A 20,223-nucleotide genomic window follows, 5' to 3' on the forward strand; every position below is an offset into this window, starting at 1 on the left:
GGGTGCTGTGCCCACCCAGAGGCCAGGGCACCCTGTGTGAGCCTGGGGAGGCTCAGGGAGTGCCCAGCTGAACACGGGGTTGCTTTCCCTGCAGAGGGATTTTATCAGCCTGCTCCATGTTCTCTGGCAGTTTGAGACACAACACAATTTGATTCCTTTGCTTATCTTTGCAAATTTTAAATAGAGCTCCTCCCTAGCCTGGAAGGCTGGACTGGGACAGACCCCAGTGCATTTGGCTTCTTAACCTGCCCTGCACTCTGGACTGGGAAAACCTCTAACAGTTTTCCCATCCAGAAAAAGAATTCTGACATACAATTTTTTGACCAGGAAACAAAAGATAAATACAAGACTACAGCAGAGCCATGCAGGCAAGGACAAGTTAATACATGTTTTTTTGGCAGGGTGGCTCATGAATGACTAGTTCTTACATTTACAGTAAGTTGAGCAACCATTTATTCAGCTTGTGGTTGTTGCAGCAATTCAGAATTAAATCTGTGGAGGTATTGTTGAGAATTCTGTGAAACTGGGACTCTGCTTAGAAGAGGATAGAAAAGATCCAGAAAAAGTTGTTCATGACAGCCCCTTTCAGATTTTTAAACCAGCACATTCTGCAATTTATATATAGGTATAGAAATATATGTATAACTTGCACATGGATTGATAGATGTACATCTGAATCTATTCTGAGTATTTCTTTAAACTTAGATGTAAATTGGACCTGATGAAATTGATTCAGCTCTTAGCAGAGGAATGGCAACTCCTTCTTTCATTCTGAATTCTGGAAAATTACTTACCTAACACCAAAGGTAATTTGCTGCTGGTTTTTTCTCTTCAGGTTTGTTGACTGCAAAGAATGTGGTCGGAAGATGCACCAGATTTGTGTGTTACATTATGATATTATTTGGCCTTCAGGGTAAGAAATGTTTGTTAGTTTTTTACCCCTTGTATAATGAGACTGATGTAGTTTATGTAATTAAAGACTTTCTTCCTTTGTTCTTCAATATGTGGGCACAACCTTTTAAAGAACTGGGTACAAAGGGACAAAGCATTTCTAAATAAAATACTTTTTTGTGTGATTGGGGTCTTAGTTCAGTATATTCAGATGAAAATGTATATATTCATCCACACAGATCTGTGTGGTTTCTTCCTAACTCTTAACCAAGGGCAGCTGGCTGGAGGGGAGTTTGTGTGCACAGAACACAAATGCAGGTGTAACTGCTTGGCAGAGTTAAACCAGCTTTAAATCCCTCAAAAATGGAGTGAAATAAGCTGTTCAAAGCCAGGGAAAAATATATTGTACTCTGACATTTAAATTACATGTTCAAACATTGGGTTTAAGCTCACCAATAATGGGTTTATGCTAAATTTTTGGCTTTTTTTTTTCCTCAATAGGTTTGTCTGTGATAATTGTCTGAAGAAAACTGGTAGAACACGCAAAGAAAACAAATTCAGTGCTAAAAGTGAGTTTGGTATTCCTGTTTTTATCTTCATCTTCTTCCTGCCACCCCTAATGGGTTTTTGATTGAGACTTTGTGTTGTCATGACAGACAGCACAGGAACATTTGCAAAATGGGGAGCAGCACAGCCTGAGGCTGTTGGAATTTTAATCAACATTTGAAAGCCCTGCTGTTTGTGTGTTTGTGGTCAGTCTTGTTGCTGCTTGGTGTGTTTGACATCTCTGTCATTGTTTTCTAGGGTTAAAAGCAGAAAGGGACAAATAGGAGGAGCACAGGGCTGTGTGTGCTTCACTGGCTGCATTCAGCCAGGTCTCCACCAAGGGTTGGAGCTGTAGTGACACAATTGTCACCTCTGTGCCCTTCCCATAACCTGGAGGAACCAATTGTGCTGCTGCCAAACACCAGAGTGTGGGGAGAGCTTTTCTTGCCTGCACAACAGGGGTGGGGTGGGAACTGAGTCACTCCTTGCACTGGGTGCTCCTGGCAGGGACCATCCCATGGGCTGGTGGGGATGGGCACTGGGGAGAGGCCCAGCAGATGCAGCTCAGCTGGGCTCAGCCTCCAGAATCCTCACAGGGAGCACAACTGGGGCATTTGTGTTCATGCAGGTCAGGTGGGGCAGGAGCAGGGCTGGTGTGGAAATGCAGAGTCAGTGCAGAGGGCAGAAAAATAAAGTGAGTGTGAACACCAAGGGGTGATTCAGGCACTTGAACAAACACAACTTGCAGGGACATTTCATTCCTCCCTTGATCCTTCCTTTAGCAAGATGAGCTTTAAGCTCCCTTCCAACCCAAACCATTCCATGATTCTACAAAATAAAATTTTAAATGTATCAATCCCTTAGAAAGTTAAATAGTCCTTTGAGTATATGAGTTTTTTCCCCAGTATTGGACATTACTGGGTGATGTTTTACCTGCAAACTTCCAAGCTGGGATAAAGGCAAAGGTTTTGCATTAAAAATGTGACTTCTTGAGAGCTTCATGTGTGGTTGATTGTGTAACAGGAGATGTGAGGGGGTGATTTGCAGATGATGATGATGATGATGTGTGGGGCATGGTGGGTTCCAGCAATCAGAGCAGTCTCTGGAGTAACCTGATGCACTCCAGAGGATTTTATTAAAGAGGCACAAATTAGTCTCATTAAAGACAGATTAAAATTGGAGGAGAACATTAATAAAATGATGAAATCCAACTGTAGTGTTAGACACCCATTTTAAATGGATTCTCTTCTGTTCTGTGCTAACTTTACAGCATGTATTGATGTAAATTTCCTTAAAATAAGTGTGTGATTCCCTGGATATCTGCAGTTGTTGTGTGGCTCTGGTTAAAGTTTGAGCAGCCATGTAGTTCAAGGTAGCTGTTCTGTTCTGGACAGGGAAATAATGGTGCTTTTTCCTTCCTCCCTGGGGATGTGAGTGCTGCTGCCAGCTGGGACCCTCTGGTGGGCTCAGCTCTGCAGATCAGCTTTCTCCAAAAGTGCTCTGGTGAGAATGCAAGAGCAGGGAAGGGAAAGCAAAGTCTGTTCTTGTCATCTAAACCTTGCTCCTGCTGCTGACCTGAAAACAAACTTAAGCAGTGAGAGTTTGAAGCATTATCATGTTCCTTCTTAAAAAAGCATTTTCTGCCCAAGTTGCCATCAATATTTCTCCACTCTCTCAAGCCTGATGGCACAACTGCTGATAACCAAGACAGCACATCCCTCAGCTCTTGTGGAACATTCATGTTCCTAATGGACAGTGAGTAAAATTGGTTATTTTAACTGATAGCCTGCCAGATATAACCAGTGTGCAGCTGGGTTCTGCTGGAAAACCCTGAACTTCTGAAGTATTTATTTTGCTAAGAAAATCTACAACTATTACCTCACCAGTAGCCAGTGCAGAGGGGTTCAAAGACAAAAGATATCCTGACAATAATTCACCCAAAGCACTTTGCTGACAAGGAGTCACAAGAAGGAGTTGGAGTTTCTTCCTCTCTGTCCAGTTATTCACCACTAACAGAGGCCTGGCCATGGCTGCTGTCACTGACCTGTGCTGGGGGTTTCTCCTCAGCACCTTGGCTGCCTTTCCCAGCTTTGCACTGCAGTTTTCACTGAGCTTTGAGCTTTTGTTAGAGGTGCATGTGTGAGAACTGTCCAAGAACCAAAACCCAACTGCTTTCTAAAACACCTTTCACTCACATTCTAAGAGATCAAAATATGCAACTGTTAGATCCTTTGCTTACAGTACATGTAATTTTAATGCTGCCTAGTTCTTTTATCTCCTCATCTGGACTTTTTGGGTTTGTTGGTTTCCAAGCTTTAATGCATAAGGAAGGAAGAAGATATTCCTTGGTTGCTTAGCATTGGGAAGATGAAAAATGAAAACACAACAAGACAAGTAGAGTTAACTCCAGTGGCTTTCTGAAAATGTTCCCACTCAGCAGCTGAAATATGGAGCCCTTTCTTCTTTTTCTGTTTGTCTTCAGAGAAATGAACAGAACAAAACAATCCCCTCATAAAGAATTTTATGTGAATTTCTGTGAATTTCCTTTAGAGTCATCCCCCTGCTGTTACATATGGAAATGCCAATACAGTGTATAGGAGTGGGAGATCCTGGGAAATGCTCATTGTGTTGGAATTGGTAAAGGACATGGTGTTTTTACTTCAAACTGCCTTTAAATTGCATTTTTAAATTAATAATTACTCCCAGGTAAATGATATTTAGACTGTGTTGTGCTGGTTATGACCACAGAATCTCACTGGACAAAGGGACAAGCTAAAAGATGTAAATCAAGATTGCTGCCTTTGGCAATTTCTGTAAACTGATTGTAATTAAACTGCCAGAGGGTAGGGCTGGATGGGATATTGGGAATTGTTCCCTGTGAGGGTGGGCAGGCCCTGGCACAGGGTGCCCACCCTGGATCCCTGGCAGTGCCCAAGGCCAGGCTGGGCAGGGCTGGGAGCAGCCTGGGACAGTGGGAGGTGTCCCTGCCATGGCAGGGGTGGCACTGGATGGTGTAAGGTCCCTTCCAACCCAAACCATTCCATCATTCTATAAAATAAAATGTTAAGTGTACAAATCCCTTAGAAAGTGAAATAGCCCTTTGAGTATATGTGAGTTTTTCCCCAGTATTGGAGCCCAGAGTAATTTTTAGCACAGATATTTCACTGCAGAACTCTGTGTGCAGGCTCAGAGTCAAGGAGGAACCAAGGGCCTTGTGTCAGGAGCCAAATATCAACTGAAAAATCAAGTAACAGAGAGCAAAAATTAAATGCATTTTATTAAAATGAACATCTGTGGATTACACCATTACTTTGGAAAAGACAGCAGATTGACCATAAAGTGAAACAGAAATATGAGTGGTGAAATAAGTACAGCAGGATAAGGGAAATAGTCATAAATCTTCAAGTCAAAACAGTGGGGTCCTTCTGCTTTCTTAATTTAACCCAAAGTCATCATGATCTGTGTAATTTGTTGGGGATTTATTTGAAAACCATCACATCCTGTAAGACCACAAACCCAGCTCCCCACAAAAGGCAATTGTGAATGTGGAGATGGAGTGAGGGCATCTGGACAATCTGTGGGCTTGAACTGCCCAGGACCTCCATCTCTGGGCAGGAACTATTTAACCTTGGTGTGCAGATTGCTGCAACTGCAGCCCAAAAGCTCTCTTGAAAAGAAAAGCAAAAGCAATGAAATCTCCATTGAAGTCAAAAGGCTTTTCATTTCTGTTGATTTGCTTTGCCTTGCTTGAAAAGGTGTGGCATGGAGCCAGGTCTGTGAAGTGATGTAATCTCTGTCAGCCAGCCAGAGTGGGGCTGGGAGGAGAAAACATTGGCAGGGCTCATCAAATAAGGCTGAAATTGAAAAATGCTACGTAAAGCTGCCTTTGTTAGCTCACTTTCAGGGTAACTGTGGCACTCCAGAGGGTTCAGCCCCAACTGTGGGGTGAGGAAAGCAGGGGGGGGGTTTGTTTCTGAGTTTGCATCTCTTCATTTTGACTGTATAAATCAAACCATCCCATTTTCACATGGAGGTAAAACAAAAGGGAAAAATCCCATTTCCTTGCAGGGAATAAAGCTGCAGGAGCTCTGGAGCACAGCACAGCCCGAGCTGAGCAGCTCCAGGGTTAACATTTCCTTGCTTGTTCTCCCCTTGCCTTGCAGGGCTGCAGACCACACGTTTAGGGAACCATTTGGAAGACAGAGTGAACAAATTCCTGCGGCGCCAGAACCATCCTGAGGCTGGAGAGGTCTTTGTCAGAGTGGTAGCAAGCTCAGATAAAACAGTAGAAGTTAAACCAGGAATGAAATCCAGGTTAGTCCTGTTCATTATAATGAATGTAATAATTTTTATTTATTTTATTTTGAAGTCTCCTGGGAGGCTGTTGTAAAATTGTGCCAATTTGCACCTTAATGCCTTTGCATATTTTTGAAATTTGGACATGTTTAGGATTATGAAAGGTTAAAAAATGTAGAGGAAATGACTGGTTTTGGGACATCCTTGCTTATAATACTGGGACTTTGTGTCACTCCATCTTGACAGTGGCCACATCTTGGTTACAGAATTCATTTGTTTGGAGCAGTTACTGAGTTCTGTTCCTTACTCTTCCTTCATTTTGTTGTGTTTCTAGAAACACTTCCGCTTTCAGGAGTAATTTTTAATTTGCTTCATTATAAACGAAAAGCTTAAAAGCTGTGAAGTATTTTGGGTTAAATTCATTAAAACTGTGTTTATGTGACATCACTTCATCCTAATACATCACATTTTCTGCTCTGTAGCCTATTTAAAGGCTTGTGGTCTCTGAGGATATTCATGTACTCAATGCTGGCCTGTTCAGCCCTGTGTTCTGTATGGAAACAGTCTTCCCATGAATTTACAGGAACAGGACTCCCTGTTTTACTCCAGCTCTGATCTGACCCCATTTAACTCCTGCCTAAAATCACAGAATAGTGAGGTTGGAAGAGACCCCTAAGATCATCGAGTCCAACCTGTGCCCTCACACCTCAACCAGACTGTAGCACCAAGTGCCATGTCCAGGCTTTTTTAAACACATCCAGAGATGGGGATTCTACCACCTCCCTGGGAAGGGCATTCCAGTACTTTATTATTCTTTTGCTGAAAAATTTCTTCCTAATATCCAACCTGTACCTTCCCTGAGGTAGCTGGAGACTGAGTGCTCTGGTTCTGTCAGAGACCAACCCCAGCTGTGTGCAGCCTCCCTTCAGGAAGGTGCAGAGAGCAATAAGGTCACCCCTGAGCCTCCTCTTCTCCAGGCTGAACAGCCCCAGCTCCTTCAAACGTTCCTCAGTGTTCCTAAGGAGTTAAAAATAAAATTGACAATAATCCCCTTGTTCTGATAGGACACTGCTTTAATAATTGGTATTTTCTTTGGTTTTTTTTTTCTCCTGCAGATTTGTGGACTCTGGTGAGATGTCAGAATCGTTCCCTTACCGTACCAAAGCTCTGTTTGCGTTTGAGGAGATCGATGGAGTGGATGTTTGTTTCTTTGGGATGCACGTGCAGGAGTACGGCTCGGACTGCCCCCCTCCCAACACCAGGTACCCCCCAGCCTCCTCCCTGAGCCCTGGGCAGCCACTGCACACACCTGGCACATGCATTTCAGTTCTGGGCCACAAATCCATCCTGCACTAGGACTGCAGGTGACTTTGAAGGGAAAAACAAATAGCAAAAAATGGAATTTATTAGGATAAATGCTTATCCTAATTATCAACTCACACAACCTCCTATATCCATCAAAATAATACGTCCAAAAAAACTACAAAATGTACAATTATAACAAACAAAAATGTTACATTTTTTGTATTCTGCTTTTAATTTTGCCTCCTGATGTATATTCTTGCTGTGTGTGCTTCACTGGCTGCCTTCAGCCAGGTCTCCATGTAGGATTGAGCTGTAGTGACACGATTGTCACCTCTGTAGGAACCAATTGTGCTGCAGTGCAGGTGCTGCTGCCAAACACCAAAGTGTGGGAAGAGCTAAAGAAACACAGCCCCTCTTTTGCTTTTGAGGACTGTTTACACCACATGATGACAACTGAACATGCATTAAAACACCATCAGCATTTCTGCATGCTCACCTAGTGCAGAAGGCAGCTGTCAGTGGTGTTGAGGCAGGCCTGAGTGTGTCCGTGTGTCCCTGCAGGCGTGTGTACATCTCCTACCTGGACAGCATCCACTTCTTCCGGCCGCGCTGCCTGCGCACGGCCGTGTACCACGAGATCCTCATCGGATACCTGGAGTACGTCAAGAAGCTGGGGTGAGTGACACCTGCCAGGGAAAGGAGCCTGGGGCTCCAGGGGATTTGCACCTGGGCTGCTCTCTGTTTCCTTCTCACCTCTCTGAGATACATGCTGCAAACGTAGAGAGGGAAACTGGGATTTTGTCCCTACGGTGGTTTTTGTTGTTGGGATAATGTCACCGTTAGGTTGGATGTGACACACACACATGATCAGGGTCCAAGAAGAAAAAGTTTTTTATTCTGTGTGTTCTCTAGCTTACATACTCCTAACAAAGCATGATCTGAAGTCATTAACTACATCACAAGAACTGATTATATTCATTGATGCAAAGGAATTAATGTCAATGTAATTGGCAAAAGTTTTACAGAAATTGAATAAGGCATATATACACGTCTACTTGTGCAAAAATTTTCCTGTATCTTTTCTAATCTCTTTTCTAATCTCTTTCTTGTCTTCTTCCTTGCTATGGATACACTCAAAAATCATCAATTGTTATTTGTTCTATTAACTCAGCTTTGCTTGCAGGCCAGCTGTCAAGCCCCTCCATACAATTCCTAAACTGACAGCATTCATTTGGTCAGATGTTCACTTGATGTTCAAACTTCATTATTCTAGCCCTGGCCTTATCCCTTGTCAAAATATTGCCTCAGCATCTTTGCTACAAAGAAAAAAACGTTAAAAATTTAAAAAATCAAGCCAGAGCTCTGGATTCATAGCGAGTTTGAGTTGGCTTTGTGGTGGGAGTCACAGCTGTTGTTTGTTGTGTGTGACACAGGTATGTGACAGGGCACATCTGGGCCTGTCCCCCCAGTGAAGGAGATGATTACATCTTCCATTGCCACCCACCTGACCAGAAAATACCCAAACCCAAACGTTTGCAAGAGTGGTATAAGAAGATGCTGGACAAGGCATTTGCTGAGAGAATCATTCATGACTACAAGGTTTGTTACTGTTTAATTTCTGATTTAATTCTTATGTGTTCTCATTTGAAGGGAGCTACTGTTGTTTCATAACACCTGGAAAGCAGAGTAATGTTGTACAAAAGGTTTATTCTCAACCAGTGCCTTCATTTTCTTAGATTTTCTTGAGGTTCTGCCTTTTAGGCTGAAAATTCCTTAGGTTTGGTGTCTGCATGAAGGGAAATCTGCAAAACCTGCCTTTGTGTATTTTTCTTTCACTGCATTTTCTAGGCAAGGAAATATGGAGCTTGTCAAGGTTTTTGGAAGCTGTTTCTTTCTGGTGATTCTGGAGGAGCAGGTGAAATGCTGGACCCCACTAGTGTGAAATAAAAGAGCTCCTTATGACAAGAATGATTTTCATAACTGCAGAACATCACACATGTACCCAAGGAAATGAGTAGAAGGTGGCAAAGGCAGCATTTGCCACTCCTTTCATGCTAAAATGTACAAGAATTCCTTAATGGTAGTGACAGTGCTGGAAAAAAATGGATGTTTTGATGGCAAGTGACAGTTCCTGAGTGTGTGGAGTAGGAACAGCCTCTAACAAGCCTTGTTGGAGCTGGGAAAAGAAATCTGGGCCTCCTGATAAGGGGGCTTTGAAACCAGGGAGGGGTCAGCTGCATTTTCCAGGGGTATCTTGGTATCTGCCATCGTGCCAGGAGCATGAACTGGTGGCATGATGGGGTCAGGAAAGGCTCAGCAGTGACCCTCAGGTGGAGCAGGGAGTGGGGCTGTGCCAGGACTGCCAGGCTGGCTCTGGGCTGTGCCTCTGGCTCTGCCCTCTCTCTCCTAAGTGATCTTCATTCATTTATTTATTTGTTCCTGCTCTGCTGTGATGTCAACAGGACATCTTCAAACAAGCAACTGAGGACAGGCTGACCAGTGCCAAGGAGCTGCCTTACTTTGAAGGTGATTTCTGGCCTAATGTGCTGGAGGAAAGCATCAAGGAGCTGGAGCAGGAGGAGGAGGAGAGGAAGAAGGAAGAGAGCACTGCAGCTAGTGAAACAACAGAGGTGGGTTAGCTTTGTGTGCCATATTCTCCCTTAGCTTTGATATAGAGAGGTCACACCAGATAAACCAGAAAAGATCATTTACAGCAGACATTCAATCAGAGGTCCCTTTAACTGCATTTCTGTTTTTCTTCTTGGTTCACAAATCCACTGATGGCTTGCTTTGGGTTTTTTTAACAGACTCAGGAGTCACTTATGTCAGTTCAGCATCTCTCTGCTCAGAGAAATGTGTTAAGCTGCTTTTGCCACGCTACATTTGCTTGCAGTCATTTGGCTGAGCTTCTGGTTCACACCTTTGCAAAGCATCTCCAGCATTTGCATTTTGAAAGGTGCTGGAGTTTTCAAAGCTGAATGAAACGTGGCTGTTATTTAAGCACAGGTACTTTGTAGTCATTTGCAACAGCAAAGGGCTGAGATTTGAAAGTGTTTATTGCAGGCTCTGCGTTGGTGGGAAAAGTTGATCCTGATGGTTCTGTTCCTTCACCAACATCCTCTCTTTGTCTATAAAAACCAACCAAGCCAAAAAAATATCTACAAAAAAACAACAACCATGTTTTTCAGGGCCCTGGACAGAATGTCATCATTCATTTTTATTTCCATCTTGATTTTATCTGCAACCAAATGGTCTCAGCACTTTTATGCTGTCCCTTTCACTTGAGATTTGCAGCAAGTCGTTTTGAAAATAAATGTTGTAGGAAAATCTGAAGTCTCATAGATTGGGGTAGAACCAAAAGCTTTACCTGGGGAAAGCCCCCTTGAAGCTTAGATGCTGTGACTGTTTGCCTTCAGTTTGTGTTACATGGGATTGATGTGGAGGATTGCATTTAATCCATCAATTTTGTGATGTCAGAAAGTTCCTTTGTTAAACCTTAGCAGCTCTTTCAAAGTTAATACAGTTTGTGGCTGTGTTTTAATGGAACCACACAGTTAACAGCTTTCACTTGGTTCCTTCTGAATGAATATAACAAGAAGTGGAAGGCAAGGCTTGGGATGAGGCAGCAGCCCTCTCTTGCTAACAGATCAATTCCAGTAAATCAGGGAAAACAGTGCTGTGAGCATTTACTCTGCAGCTAGGAGGGGGTAAAAGGTGTTTGAAAAAGCCCAGAACAATTCACTGGGAGCTCAGACAAGTTGTGGCCTAAAATGAGACAATGCAGCCTTGGTGGGGAACATCCCTGTGCTCCCCTTAGTGCCTGGGGACACAACCTGCACCCAGCCATGGCACACTGGGGTCTTTGCCTCCTAACTCAGGAAAAGGAGCACATTTAAAAATATGAGAACTTCCCCCATGCAGAACCTAAACTGGGTCACTTCATGGAGGAAACTGCCCAGCACTGGGGATCTCCATGGGTGCAATCACCACATGGATCTTGGTGCTGAATTGGCACAGAATCTCTCACATTCTTTGTCCTAAATGTTGTGGATGTGAAGAGAAAGCTTCCTGCCAGTGACCATGTGCTGCAGGTATCAGTCAAAGGGAGAGCAAAGAGCTGGGAAATATTGAGAGTTCTTGGCAGAGGTTCTGAAGGGGTGAGGCTCCCCCAGGAATTGTCCATCAGCATCTCTGGCTGGATGTCAGAATGAAATGGTACAAACACAACCCTACAACTTCTTAAAACAGCTTGGAATACTTTGTACAGTTTGCCAAATATAAACTTGCTAAAGGTGGAGTAGAAAGAAAACTTATCAAACTTGGCTTGTTTGATAAGTTTTAGTCTGTTCTTCCTTTTGGTGTTTAAACTTTAAGATCTCGGTTGGGGCTTTAGGATGTTGAGGCAAAGGAGGGCAGGCTCCAGTTCCATCAGTGGGGGCAGTCAAGGTGGGAACATAAACCAGGTCCCTTCTGAATCCCTCAGAGTCACTGAGAGCTCTGTCTGGTATCCCATAAAAGAGTCTCATTTTCATTTCCAAACAGGTTTGGTCAGAAAATCCACAAAATGAGTTAGAGAGAGCCCAGGAGTGGTCAGGGAATTCCTGTCCAAACCTAATTAATGGAATAGAAGGATGGCAGCAGTCTGTAAATAGAATTGCTTTCTGCAATTGGAATATTTTTGTTTTCCTGGAATAAATATGCCTGTGGACAAACCCTGTGTTTGCTTGTACATACTGTTCGTGGCACTTGCTTGGGTATGTGTGTATATTTATATATATACACAAATATTTCACTAGCTTATTTTTAATTTTATGACCAACATTCTAGAAGTTGGAGAGGGGTTTTTCCTGAGCCCTCCCTGCTGAGGGCTTGGGGTTTGATTTTTTAAGGACATGAGAACTGCAGAAGTTATTTCTGTTTTCCCAGGTCATCTAAATAGCATCATTGCTATTTTCACTCTCTTTACTTCCATCTAACATTCAGTGTATGCCCACTGTGCTCTGTGTTGTAACTTGGGCACAAGTGGAGGTTTTGGAAATTATTTTTTGGGAGCTGCACATGCAGCTGGAAGTCTGCAGGATGGAGAATAATGTGTTTTGTTGGTTTCAATTCAAATCCTGCATGTTCTTATCTGTGTCCTAGCCCTAAATCTGTTCAGTAAAAACAAACCTTAAATCAGAGCTCAAGCCAGTATGTGACACACCAAATGCACAGTAAAGCAAAGTACTGCACTCCTGGAATTTTAACTCCATATTATTTGTGTCATTTTATCATCAGCTGCAAGATCTAAAGCAGTGGAAGCTGAAGGATGATGTTGGAGAAGGAAAAATAATCAGTGTAAAATGGGAATTTTTTAATGTATACATACTTTGAAAGTTTATTTTTAAACAGTGTTTGGATTTGTTTGCCTGCCAGTTTGGCTTTTGATTTTTCCTGGAAGATAGGATATATTTAACACCGGAGGGCTGATTTACAGGCATTGGAACAAAGTTCTATTCCTGACAGCAGAAGTGTGTCACTGTGAGCCCAGTGAATGGAGCGAGCTCTCCAAAGTGTAACATCTCTCCCGTGCCTTCATTGCAGGGGAGCCAGGGCGACAGCAAGAACGCCAAGAAAAAGAACAACAAAAAAACCAACAAGAATAAGAGCAGCATCAGCAGAGCTAACAAGAAGAAGCCCAGCATGCCAAACGTGTCCAATGACCTGTCTCAGAAGCTCTATGCCACCATGGAGAAGCATAAAGAGGTACTGTGGGAATCTGCTGTAAAAAGAGAAGGGTTTATTCCTGTAAATGCAAGCACAGGGATATTGAGAACTGAAAAACCAGGAGGAATAAACCCTGTGCTCGGGCTAGGAATGTTTCTGTTGCATAACAACATATTGGAAGAGATTAGCCTAAACTAATTAGCTAAGGTTCTCACTGACCTCTTTGCCTTTTATTCCTCCCCGTTTACCCCCAGGTGTTTTTTGTGATCCATTTGCACGCGGGGCCCGTGATCAACACCCTGCACCCCATCGTGGACCCCGACCCTCTGCTGAGCTGTGACCTGATGGACGGGCGCGACGCCTTCCTGACGCTGGCGCGGGACAAGCACTGGGAGTTCTCGTCCCTGCGCCGCTCCAAGTGGTCCACGCTGTGCATGCTGGTGGAGCTGCACACGCAGGGCCAGGACCGCTTCGTCTACACCTGCAACGAGTGCAAGCACCACGTGGAGACCAGGTGGCACTGCACGGTCTGCGAGGTACGTGTGGGCACGGGGGGCACTGCACTGTGTGTGAGGGGATGGTGGCACTGCACTGTGTGCCAGGTACGTGTGGGCATGGGGGGCAGTGCACTGTCCCTGAGGGATGGTGGCACTGCACTGACTGTGAGGGATGGTGGCATTACTCTGTCCCTGAGGGCTGGTGGCATTGCTCTGTCCCTGAGGGATGGTGGCACTGCACTGACTGTGACATACGTGTGGGGCACCTCAGACCTCAGCCCTCTCTTGTCCTACAGCTGAGTTTGATGGGGTTTTTTGGATATTGCCCAAAGTTTCTCCAAATTCAGCTCATCCTTGTAAAAGGCTGCTAAGCCTTTAGGGGAGGTGGCTGCTAGTTGGTGCCTCTTCTTGTAGAAAAAGTGACTTTAGTTGCTGGACATGGAAAACACCAGTGCTGTGGAGCAGCTCCTGCTGCCTTGTTTATGCTGCTACTGCTCCTCTGCATAGACAAGTTTTAAATTTAATTTTAAAGAATTATGAATTATAGAATGGTTTAGATTGGAAGGGATCTCAAAGACCATCTTGTTCTACCCCTCTGCCATGGGCAGGGACACTTTCCATTTCCAGACTGCTCAAATTTTAGGACCTGTGTTAGAGAGAAGTTATCCATGGGGCTGTACTGATATCCTTGAGGCTTCTTGGAGGACTTGTGTTCACCTCTGGCTGTAGCTGAACAAAAGTAGTTTGAATAAGTGCAGCCTCGTTTTTACACTGCAAATTATTGCCAGGTTTGTGGGGGAAGAGTTTTAATTAATCCCTCTGAGGAAAGCACTGAGCTGAGCTTCTTGAGGCTGCAGGACATGGATTGGACACACACAGGGAATTGGTGGTGGAAGGAGGCAGGGCCTTTAGGCTGCCCCTGGGTACCTCTGTGTAGGGAGTGCCCTTCCTCCAGCCACAAAAGGGACAGGGCAGCAAAAATGTGGGGGTTTTTTGGTAAGTGTCTGTCTTTGCATGAAACTTGCTCTTGTTTAGAAATTTTTAAAAATACATATTTAAGGGTAGTAATTATTAGTCAGTAATTATGCTATGGAGAAATGGAGGACCAGACCCTACTTTTTAGGAGTGACCATAGATTTATCTTACTAGTTGGAGCTGTTGGCACCCACAGAAAAATAAACAGTTAATGTCATTGAAAGGGGAAAATTGGGGAAAAAAAAATTCTGCAAGACTTTTTCATGTAACAAAATGACACAATGTTAGCTCCAACTGCATTGTTACCTGTGAAGAGCTGTGACTGCAGGCTGCCTTTGCTGAGGCTGCCCCAAAGCCCTCTCCCAGTGCCTGGACAGGCTGTGCAGCTCTTCCCTGGCTGGGTACAGGTGTGATGTGAAGTGGCAGCCGATGACAGTGTGTGACTGTCATCCTGTGTGGTTGTACCCACGAGCACCCAGCGTGTGCCTGCACAGGGGCTGCTGCTGCTCCCCTGGCACCACACTGCTCTGTGCCTGTCAGCTCCTGAGCTCTGCCTTTTCTTCTCTTGCAGGACTACGACCTCTGCATCAACTGCTACAACACTAAGAGCCATGACCACAAGATGGTTAAGTGGGGCCTGGGTCTGGACGACGAGAGCAACAACCAGGGAGAGCAGCAGTCCAAGAGCCCGCAGGAGTCGCGCAGGCTGAGCATCCAGCGCTGCATCCAGTCCCTCGTCCACGCCTGCCAGTGCCGCAACGCAAACTGCTCCCTGCCGTCCTGCCAGAAGATGAAACGGGTGGTGCAGCACACCAAGGGCTGCAAGCGCAAGACCAACGGCGGCTGCCCGGTGTGCAAACAGCTCATTGCTCTTTGCTGCTACCACGCCAAACACTGCCAAGAGAACAAATGCCCCGTGCCATTCTGTCTCAATATCAAACACAAGCTCCGACAGCAGCAGATCCAGCACCGCCTGCAGCAGGCTCAGCTCATGCGCAGAAGGATGGCGACCATGAACACCCGAAACGTGCCTCAGCAAAGTTTGCCTTCTCCTACCTCAGCGACGCCCGGTACCCCTACGCAGCAGCCAAGCACGCCGCAGACGCCGCAGCCCGCGCCCCAGCCCCAGCCCTCCCCTGTAAGTATGTCACCGGCCGGCTTCCCCAGCGTGTCCAGAACCCAGCCCCCCACCACCGTCTCGACAGGAAAACCCACGAACCCGGTGTCGGCGCCGCCGCCCCCGGCCCAGCCGCCGCCCGCCGCCGTGGAAGCGGCTCGGCAGATCGAGAGAGAGGCCGCGCAGCAGCAGCAGCAGCAGCTCTACAGGGTCAACAACATGAACAATGGTTTGCCTCCCGGCCGCCCGGGACTCGTGAACCCCGCGGTGGGCTCGGTGAACCAGATGCCGCAAGTCAGCATGAATGTACCCCGGCCCAACCCCGTGAGCGGCCCCGTCATGTCCAACATGCAGCCCGGGCAGTGGCAGTCGGCGCCCATGCCGCAGCAGCAGCCGATGCAGCCGGGAATGGCCAGGGCGGTGATGCCCATGGCGACGCCGCAAGCCGTGGCCGGGCCCAGGATGCCGGGCGTGCAGCAGCCGCCGCGCAGCATCACCCCCAATGCACTTCAGGACTTGCTGAGGACCTTGAAATCGCCGAGTTCTCCGCAGCAGCAGCAGCAGGTTCTTAATATCCTTAAATCCAACCCTCAGCTTATGGCAGCTTTTATAAAGCAAAGAACGGCCAAATACGTGGCGAACCAGCCCGGGATGCAGCCGCAAGCAGGGATCCAGCCCCAGCCCGGGATGCAGCAGCCGCAGACCGGCATGCAACAGCCGGGCATGCACGCGCAGGCGGGACTACAGAACATGAACGCCATGCAAGCCGGAGTGCAGAGACCGAGCGTCCCCCCGCAGCAGCAAGGGATCGGAGCTATGAACCCCCAGGGACAGGCGATCAACATCATGAACCCCAGCCACAACCCCAGCATGGCCAACATGAGCCCGCAGTACCGCGAGATCCTGAGGAGGCAGCTACTGCAGCAACAGCAGCAGCAGCAGCAGCAGCAGGGAGGGGCCGGCATGGCAGGAGGGATGGCAGCTCACAACCAGTTCCAGCAGCCCCAAGGCCCGGGAGGTTACCCCCAAGCCATGCAGCAGCAGCGGATGCAGCAGCACCTATCCATACAGGGGAGTTCCATGGGACAGATGGCTCAGATGGGACAGCTGAACCAGATGGGCCAGCCCGGCCTGGGGGCGGACGGCGCTCCCAACATCCAGCAGGCCCTGCAGCAGCGCATCCTGCAGCAGCAGCAGATGAAGCAGCAGATAGGGTCCCCCGGGCAGCCCAACCCCATGAGCCCACAGCAGCACATGCTCTCAGGACAAGCGCAGGCGTCTCATCTCCCTGGCCAGCAGATCGCCACCTCCCTCAGCAACCAGGTGCGGTCCCCAGCGCCCGTTCAGTCTCCCCGTCCCCAGTCCCAGCCACCACATTCCAGCCCGTCACCCCGGATACAGCCCCAACCGTCACCGCACCACGTGTCTCCCCAGACTGGTTCCCCCCACCCAGGACTCGCAGTCACTATGGCTAGCTCCATGGATCAGGGACACTTGGGCAACCCAGAACAGAGTGCAATGCTTCCCCAACTAAACACCCCCAACCGCAGTGCGTTGTCTAACGAATTGTCTCTGGTCGGTGACACCACCGGGGACACATTAGAGAAATTTGTGGAGGGTTTGTAGCATTATGGGAGCATCACTTTTGTTTCTTCTTTCCTTTCGTGTTCTTGGATATTTTGTACTGAAAAATTCAGACATCTGGGTTGTTTTGAATCCTAGATGGAACTGCTGCTTCCTACAGATGGAAGAATTAATTGCTGTTTAAAAATAAAAAGAAAAAAAAAACAATACAAAGAATATATTTTTTTGTTAAAGCCAGGCGGTTAAAATATCTGGTCTCTTTTGTGGGTTTTTTTGGTTTTTATTTTTTTGTTGCTGTTGACTCATACCTTTTTTTTAACGGGGAAAACAAGTTCATTATATTCATATTTTTTATTTGTATTTTCAAGACTTTAAACATTTGAGTTTAAAAGAAGAAAAAAAAAATAATATTCAGAAACTGTTTCCTGAAATAATGCAACATTATAGCGTATCCCGGTAACTTTGACACATGGCGGGAAGATTTTTGTTTTCTATAGTGAACTCTGCAGGCGTTTGAAGTATTACCCCTGGGAAGATAGGAATTGACTCTTGCACACATTGGCCAACGCCAAAATCCTTGTCTTGCAGATGTAGAAATTGTTGCTTTGTTTCTCTGATAAAACTGGTCTTAGATGAAAATAGGGATGATCACTCTTAGGCCGTGCTGATCTGGATAGAGAAGAAACATTCTTTTCTTTCTTTCTTCTGTGTGAAACTTGAAACGAGGAAAGCAATTCTAGTGTAAATCATGCAAGCGCTATAATTACTATAAATAAGAAAATCCAAGAAGATTCAATCACTGTATAGAATGGTAAAAAGAAAAAAAACTCATTTCTTACTTATAATATCATATTGTTAAATAAACTGTGTGCAACAGACAAAAAGGGTGGTCCTTCTTGAATCCATGTACATGGTATTAACACTTAGTGTTTGGGTTTTTTGTTATGAAAATGCTGTTTTCAACATTGTATTTGGACTATGCATGTCTTTTTTCCATTGTATATAAAGTATTGCTTAAAATTGATATAAATTACTGAAGTTTTTAACATGTATTCTGTTCTTTAAAATCCATGTAAGAATGTTTAAGGTTTTTATTTATTTATATATTTTTTTCGATCATGTTCTTTGTAAGACATAGCTATGACGATTCACTCATGGCCCGGAGCAGCCCGAGGCAGCGGTGGGAGAGGCAGATCCATGGATATTGTAGCCAGCATGTCTGTTTGACAGCACCCTTAGCCATCGTTTCCTTCAGGGGAGGGACAGGAGAGGGGAATGGTTCCCAGACATCGACTCTTCGCAGGTGTTCATCCACAAGGGTTAACTGGAATAAATTATTAATAGCCGTTGCTTTTTAAAAACTGCATTAATTTAGAGAAGGATCACCAATGAAAGGAAAATAGAGAGTATTGAGTTAATTCTAGGCTAATTTATTTAGTCTACAGTAAAATATGAACCTATTGACTTTAACACTATTTTTCTGCTGTTAACTCTGAGTCTAGATTTGAGGGTTTTCTGTGGAATAAAAAATAACAAATCATGTACATGTTCCCTTTAATATCCTGTCACCATGCCCTCACGTCCCTGGGATGCTCACTCCTCCTCCCCTCAGTGAATCGCTTTCTCGGAGTTAAAAGGTCCAGGGAAGGTTTCCCAGCGTAGGTGCGAGCTCGGACCGGGAGGAGCCCGGAGCGCCGTCCCTCGGAGCGGGGCTGGGCTCCGGGTGCCCGGCGCGCTGTGCACACGAGGCTTTTCACAGCCCCTTAGCGCTTCCTCCAGCCTTAACGTTTTTATCGGGACACTGGTGGGGGAAAACGGGGGGAAAAGAGCAAATCTTTATCCCTGTCTTTGTCCCCGTGCGCTGCAGCGCCACTTCATCCTTTTTAACTGGAGAGAGTCTCTGCTTCTACTTTTACTTGCAAACTTTTAACTCTTGTACCTTTTTCACGACCATTGGATTCATCTGCCCACACAATTGTCTTCAGCAATTCAAGATGTCAAAAGTTGGGGCTGGGGTGAGGTTAGTGAACACTAAACCCAAAGCTTGTCCAAAAGAAATTGCTGTAAAAAAAAACCAAACAGAAAAAAAAAAAGATGGAAAGCCCTGATGCTGTGTCTCATGCTGTGTACTTAAAAAGAGGAAAAACACTATATTTGTGATCAAAAAGAGGAAACTTGAAATGTGCTGGTGTTTCTAATAAAAGCTGGTAAAACTGCTTGGATTGAAGGATGGTTCCACTTGGCTGGTGGCCCTGAGGATCAGCGGAGCCTGACGCCCCAGGTTGAGATCCCTGCGCTCAATCTCACTAATTCCTCTAAGCAGCCTCCATTTAAAGGCAGCAGCACCAATTCCGGATTTGGATAAGCTGAGTCCTCTTTGGAGCACAGAGCTGTGGCCAGGCTGCAGCTTGCTGGGTGCCCAGGCTGGGGAAGAGTGGAAAAAAACAATGCCTGGGAAGCAAATGTTGGAATGAGTTTTCAGTGCAGCTGAAGTGTGGCGAGGTGCCAGCGCCAAGGGATCGATGCAGATCCGACACCCAGGTGTGTTGGGTAAGAGCAGATGGTTCACCAGGGAAAGGAGGGAAATGCAGAGCTGAAATCAAACCCGAGGAGGGGCTGGGGCTGCAGCCTCAGGGGGGCTTCACTCCAGTCTCCTGTGAGTGTTGATACAAAACTCAGCATATCTGGATGGGCATGGCTTTTCCAAGTCCCTGTCTGTTTGCTGGGGAGGTAGGGTCAGTAAGGAACGGCATCCTAGAAATGGGAATTGATAAGGTGAGAGTGCACTGGAGCTTGGTGCAGGAGCTTTACCACCAAAGAGAGTGGGTAAGGCCTTCCCCTCACTGAATTCTGGAGTGGAAGAAAGTGCTTAAATCTGAACGTTGAGCTGCAGTGATGGTTCTCTGCTCTCTTCCCGGGCTGCCCACCCTGCTCCGCTCTGGCTCTGGGAGCTCTCCCTCCCAGCTGGGCCTCCCCTCGAGGCTCATCCCTGTCCCACCGGGACACAGATCTGCCCGCAGCGCTTGAGTGAGGGCTCCCCGCGCCCTCTGCCTCCGGACGCGTTAGAGCACAGCGGGCAGGAGGAGGAGCCCTCCGGCCACACGGGCTGGGACAGTCCCCCCTCGGTCACTGTCAAAGGCAGCAGTAGGTGCTGTCCCTTCTAGCCGGTGCCAGTGGACAGCAATGAGTGACAGCGGTTCATGGCTTACAGGGAGATCTGGAGGTGCGTTGGGTGCTTCTCCCAAAGCAAATTTCAGCCCTTGGTTCTTCCAGGGCAGGGAAGCTGGAGCAGCCACCCTGGAGCTG

At 46.2% G+C, this 20,223-nt stretch overlaps 1 protein-coding gene across 8 annotated transcripts in view; it reads left to right on the top strand.

Annotated features, from left to right (window-relative positions):
- CREBBP (CREB binding protein) overlaps positions 1-19,144 on the top strand; it is a 97,421-nt gene extending 78,277 nt beyond the window's left edge. For all 8 annotated transcript variants that reach the window (XM_064725407.1, XM_064725409.1, XM_064725414.1 and 5 more), the window contains 10 exons: positions 836-913; positions 1,393-1,460; positions 5,601-5,751; positions 6,849-6,995; positions 7,600-7,713; positions 8,472-8,637; positions 9,501-9,668; positions 12,622-12,783; positions 12,999-13,280; positions 14,788-19,144. In XM_064725407.1, coding sequence (XP_064581477.1) covers positions 836-913; positions 1,393-1,460; positions 5,601-5,751; positions 6,849-6,995; positions 7,600-7,713; positions 8,472-8,637; positions 9,501-9,668; positions 12,622-12,783; positions 12,999-13,280; positions 14,788-16,959 — 3,508 coding nt within the window. In that variant the 3' untranslated portion in view covers positions 16,960-19,144. The remainder of the gene's footprint in view (positions 1-835; positions 914-1,392; positions 1,461-5,600; positions 5,752-6,848; positions 6,996-7,599; positions 7,714-8,471; positions 8,638-9,500; positions 9,669-12,621; positions 12,784-12,998; positions 13,281-14,787) is intronic.
- The last annotated feature ends 1,079 nt before the right edge of the window (positions 19,145-20,223 follow it).

Source organism: Zonotrichia leucophrys, chromosome 14 (genome assembly GCF_028769735.1).
Source record: "Zonotrichia leucophrys gambelii isolate GWCS_2022_RI chromosome 14, RI_Zleu_2.0, whole genome shotgun sequence".
Classification (NCBI taxonomy): domain Eukaryota; kingdom Metazoa; phylum Chordata; class Aves; order Passeriformes; family Passerellidae; genus Zonotrichia; species Zonotrichia leucophrys.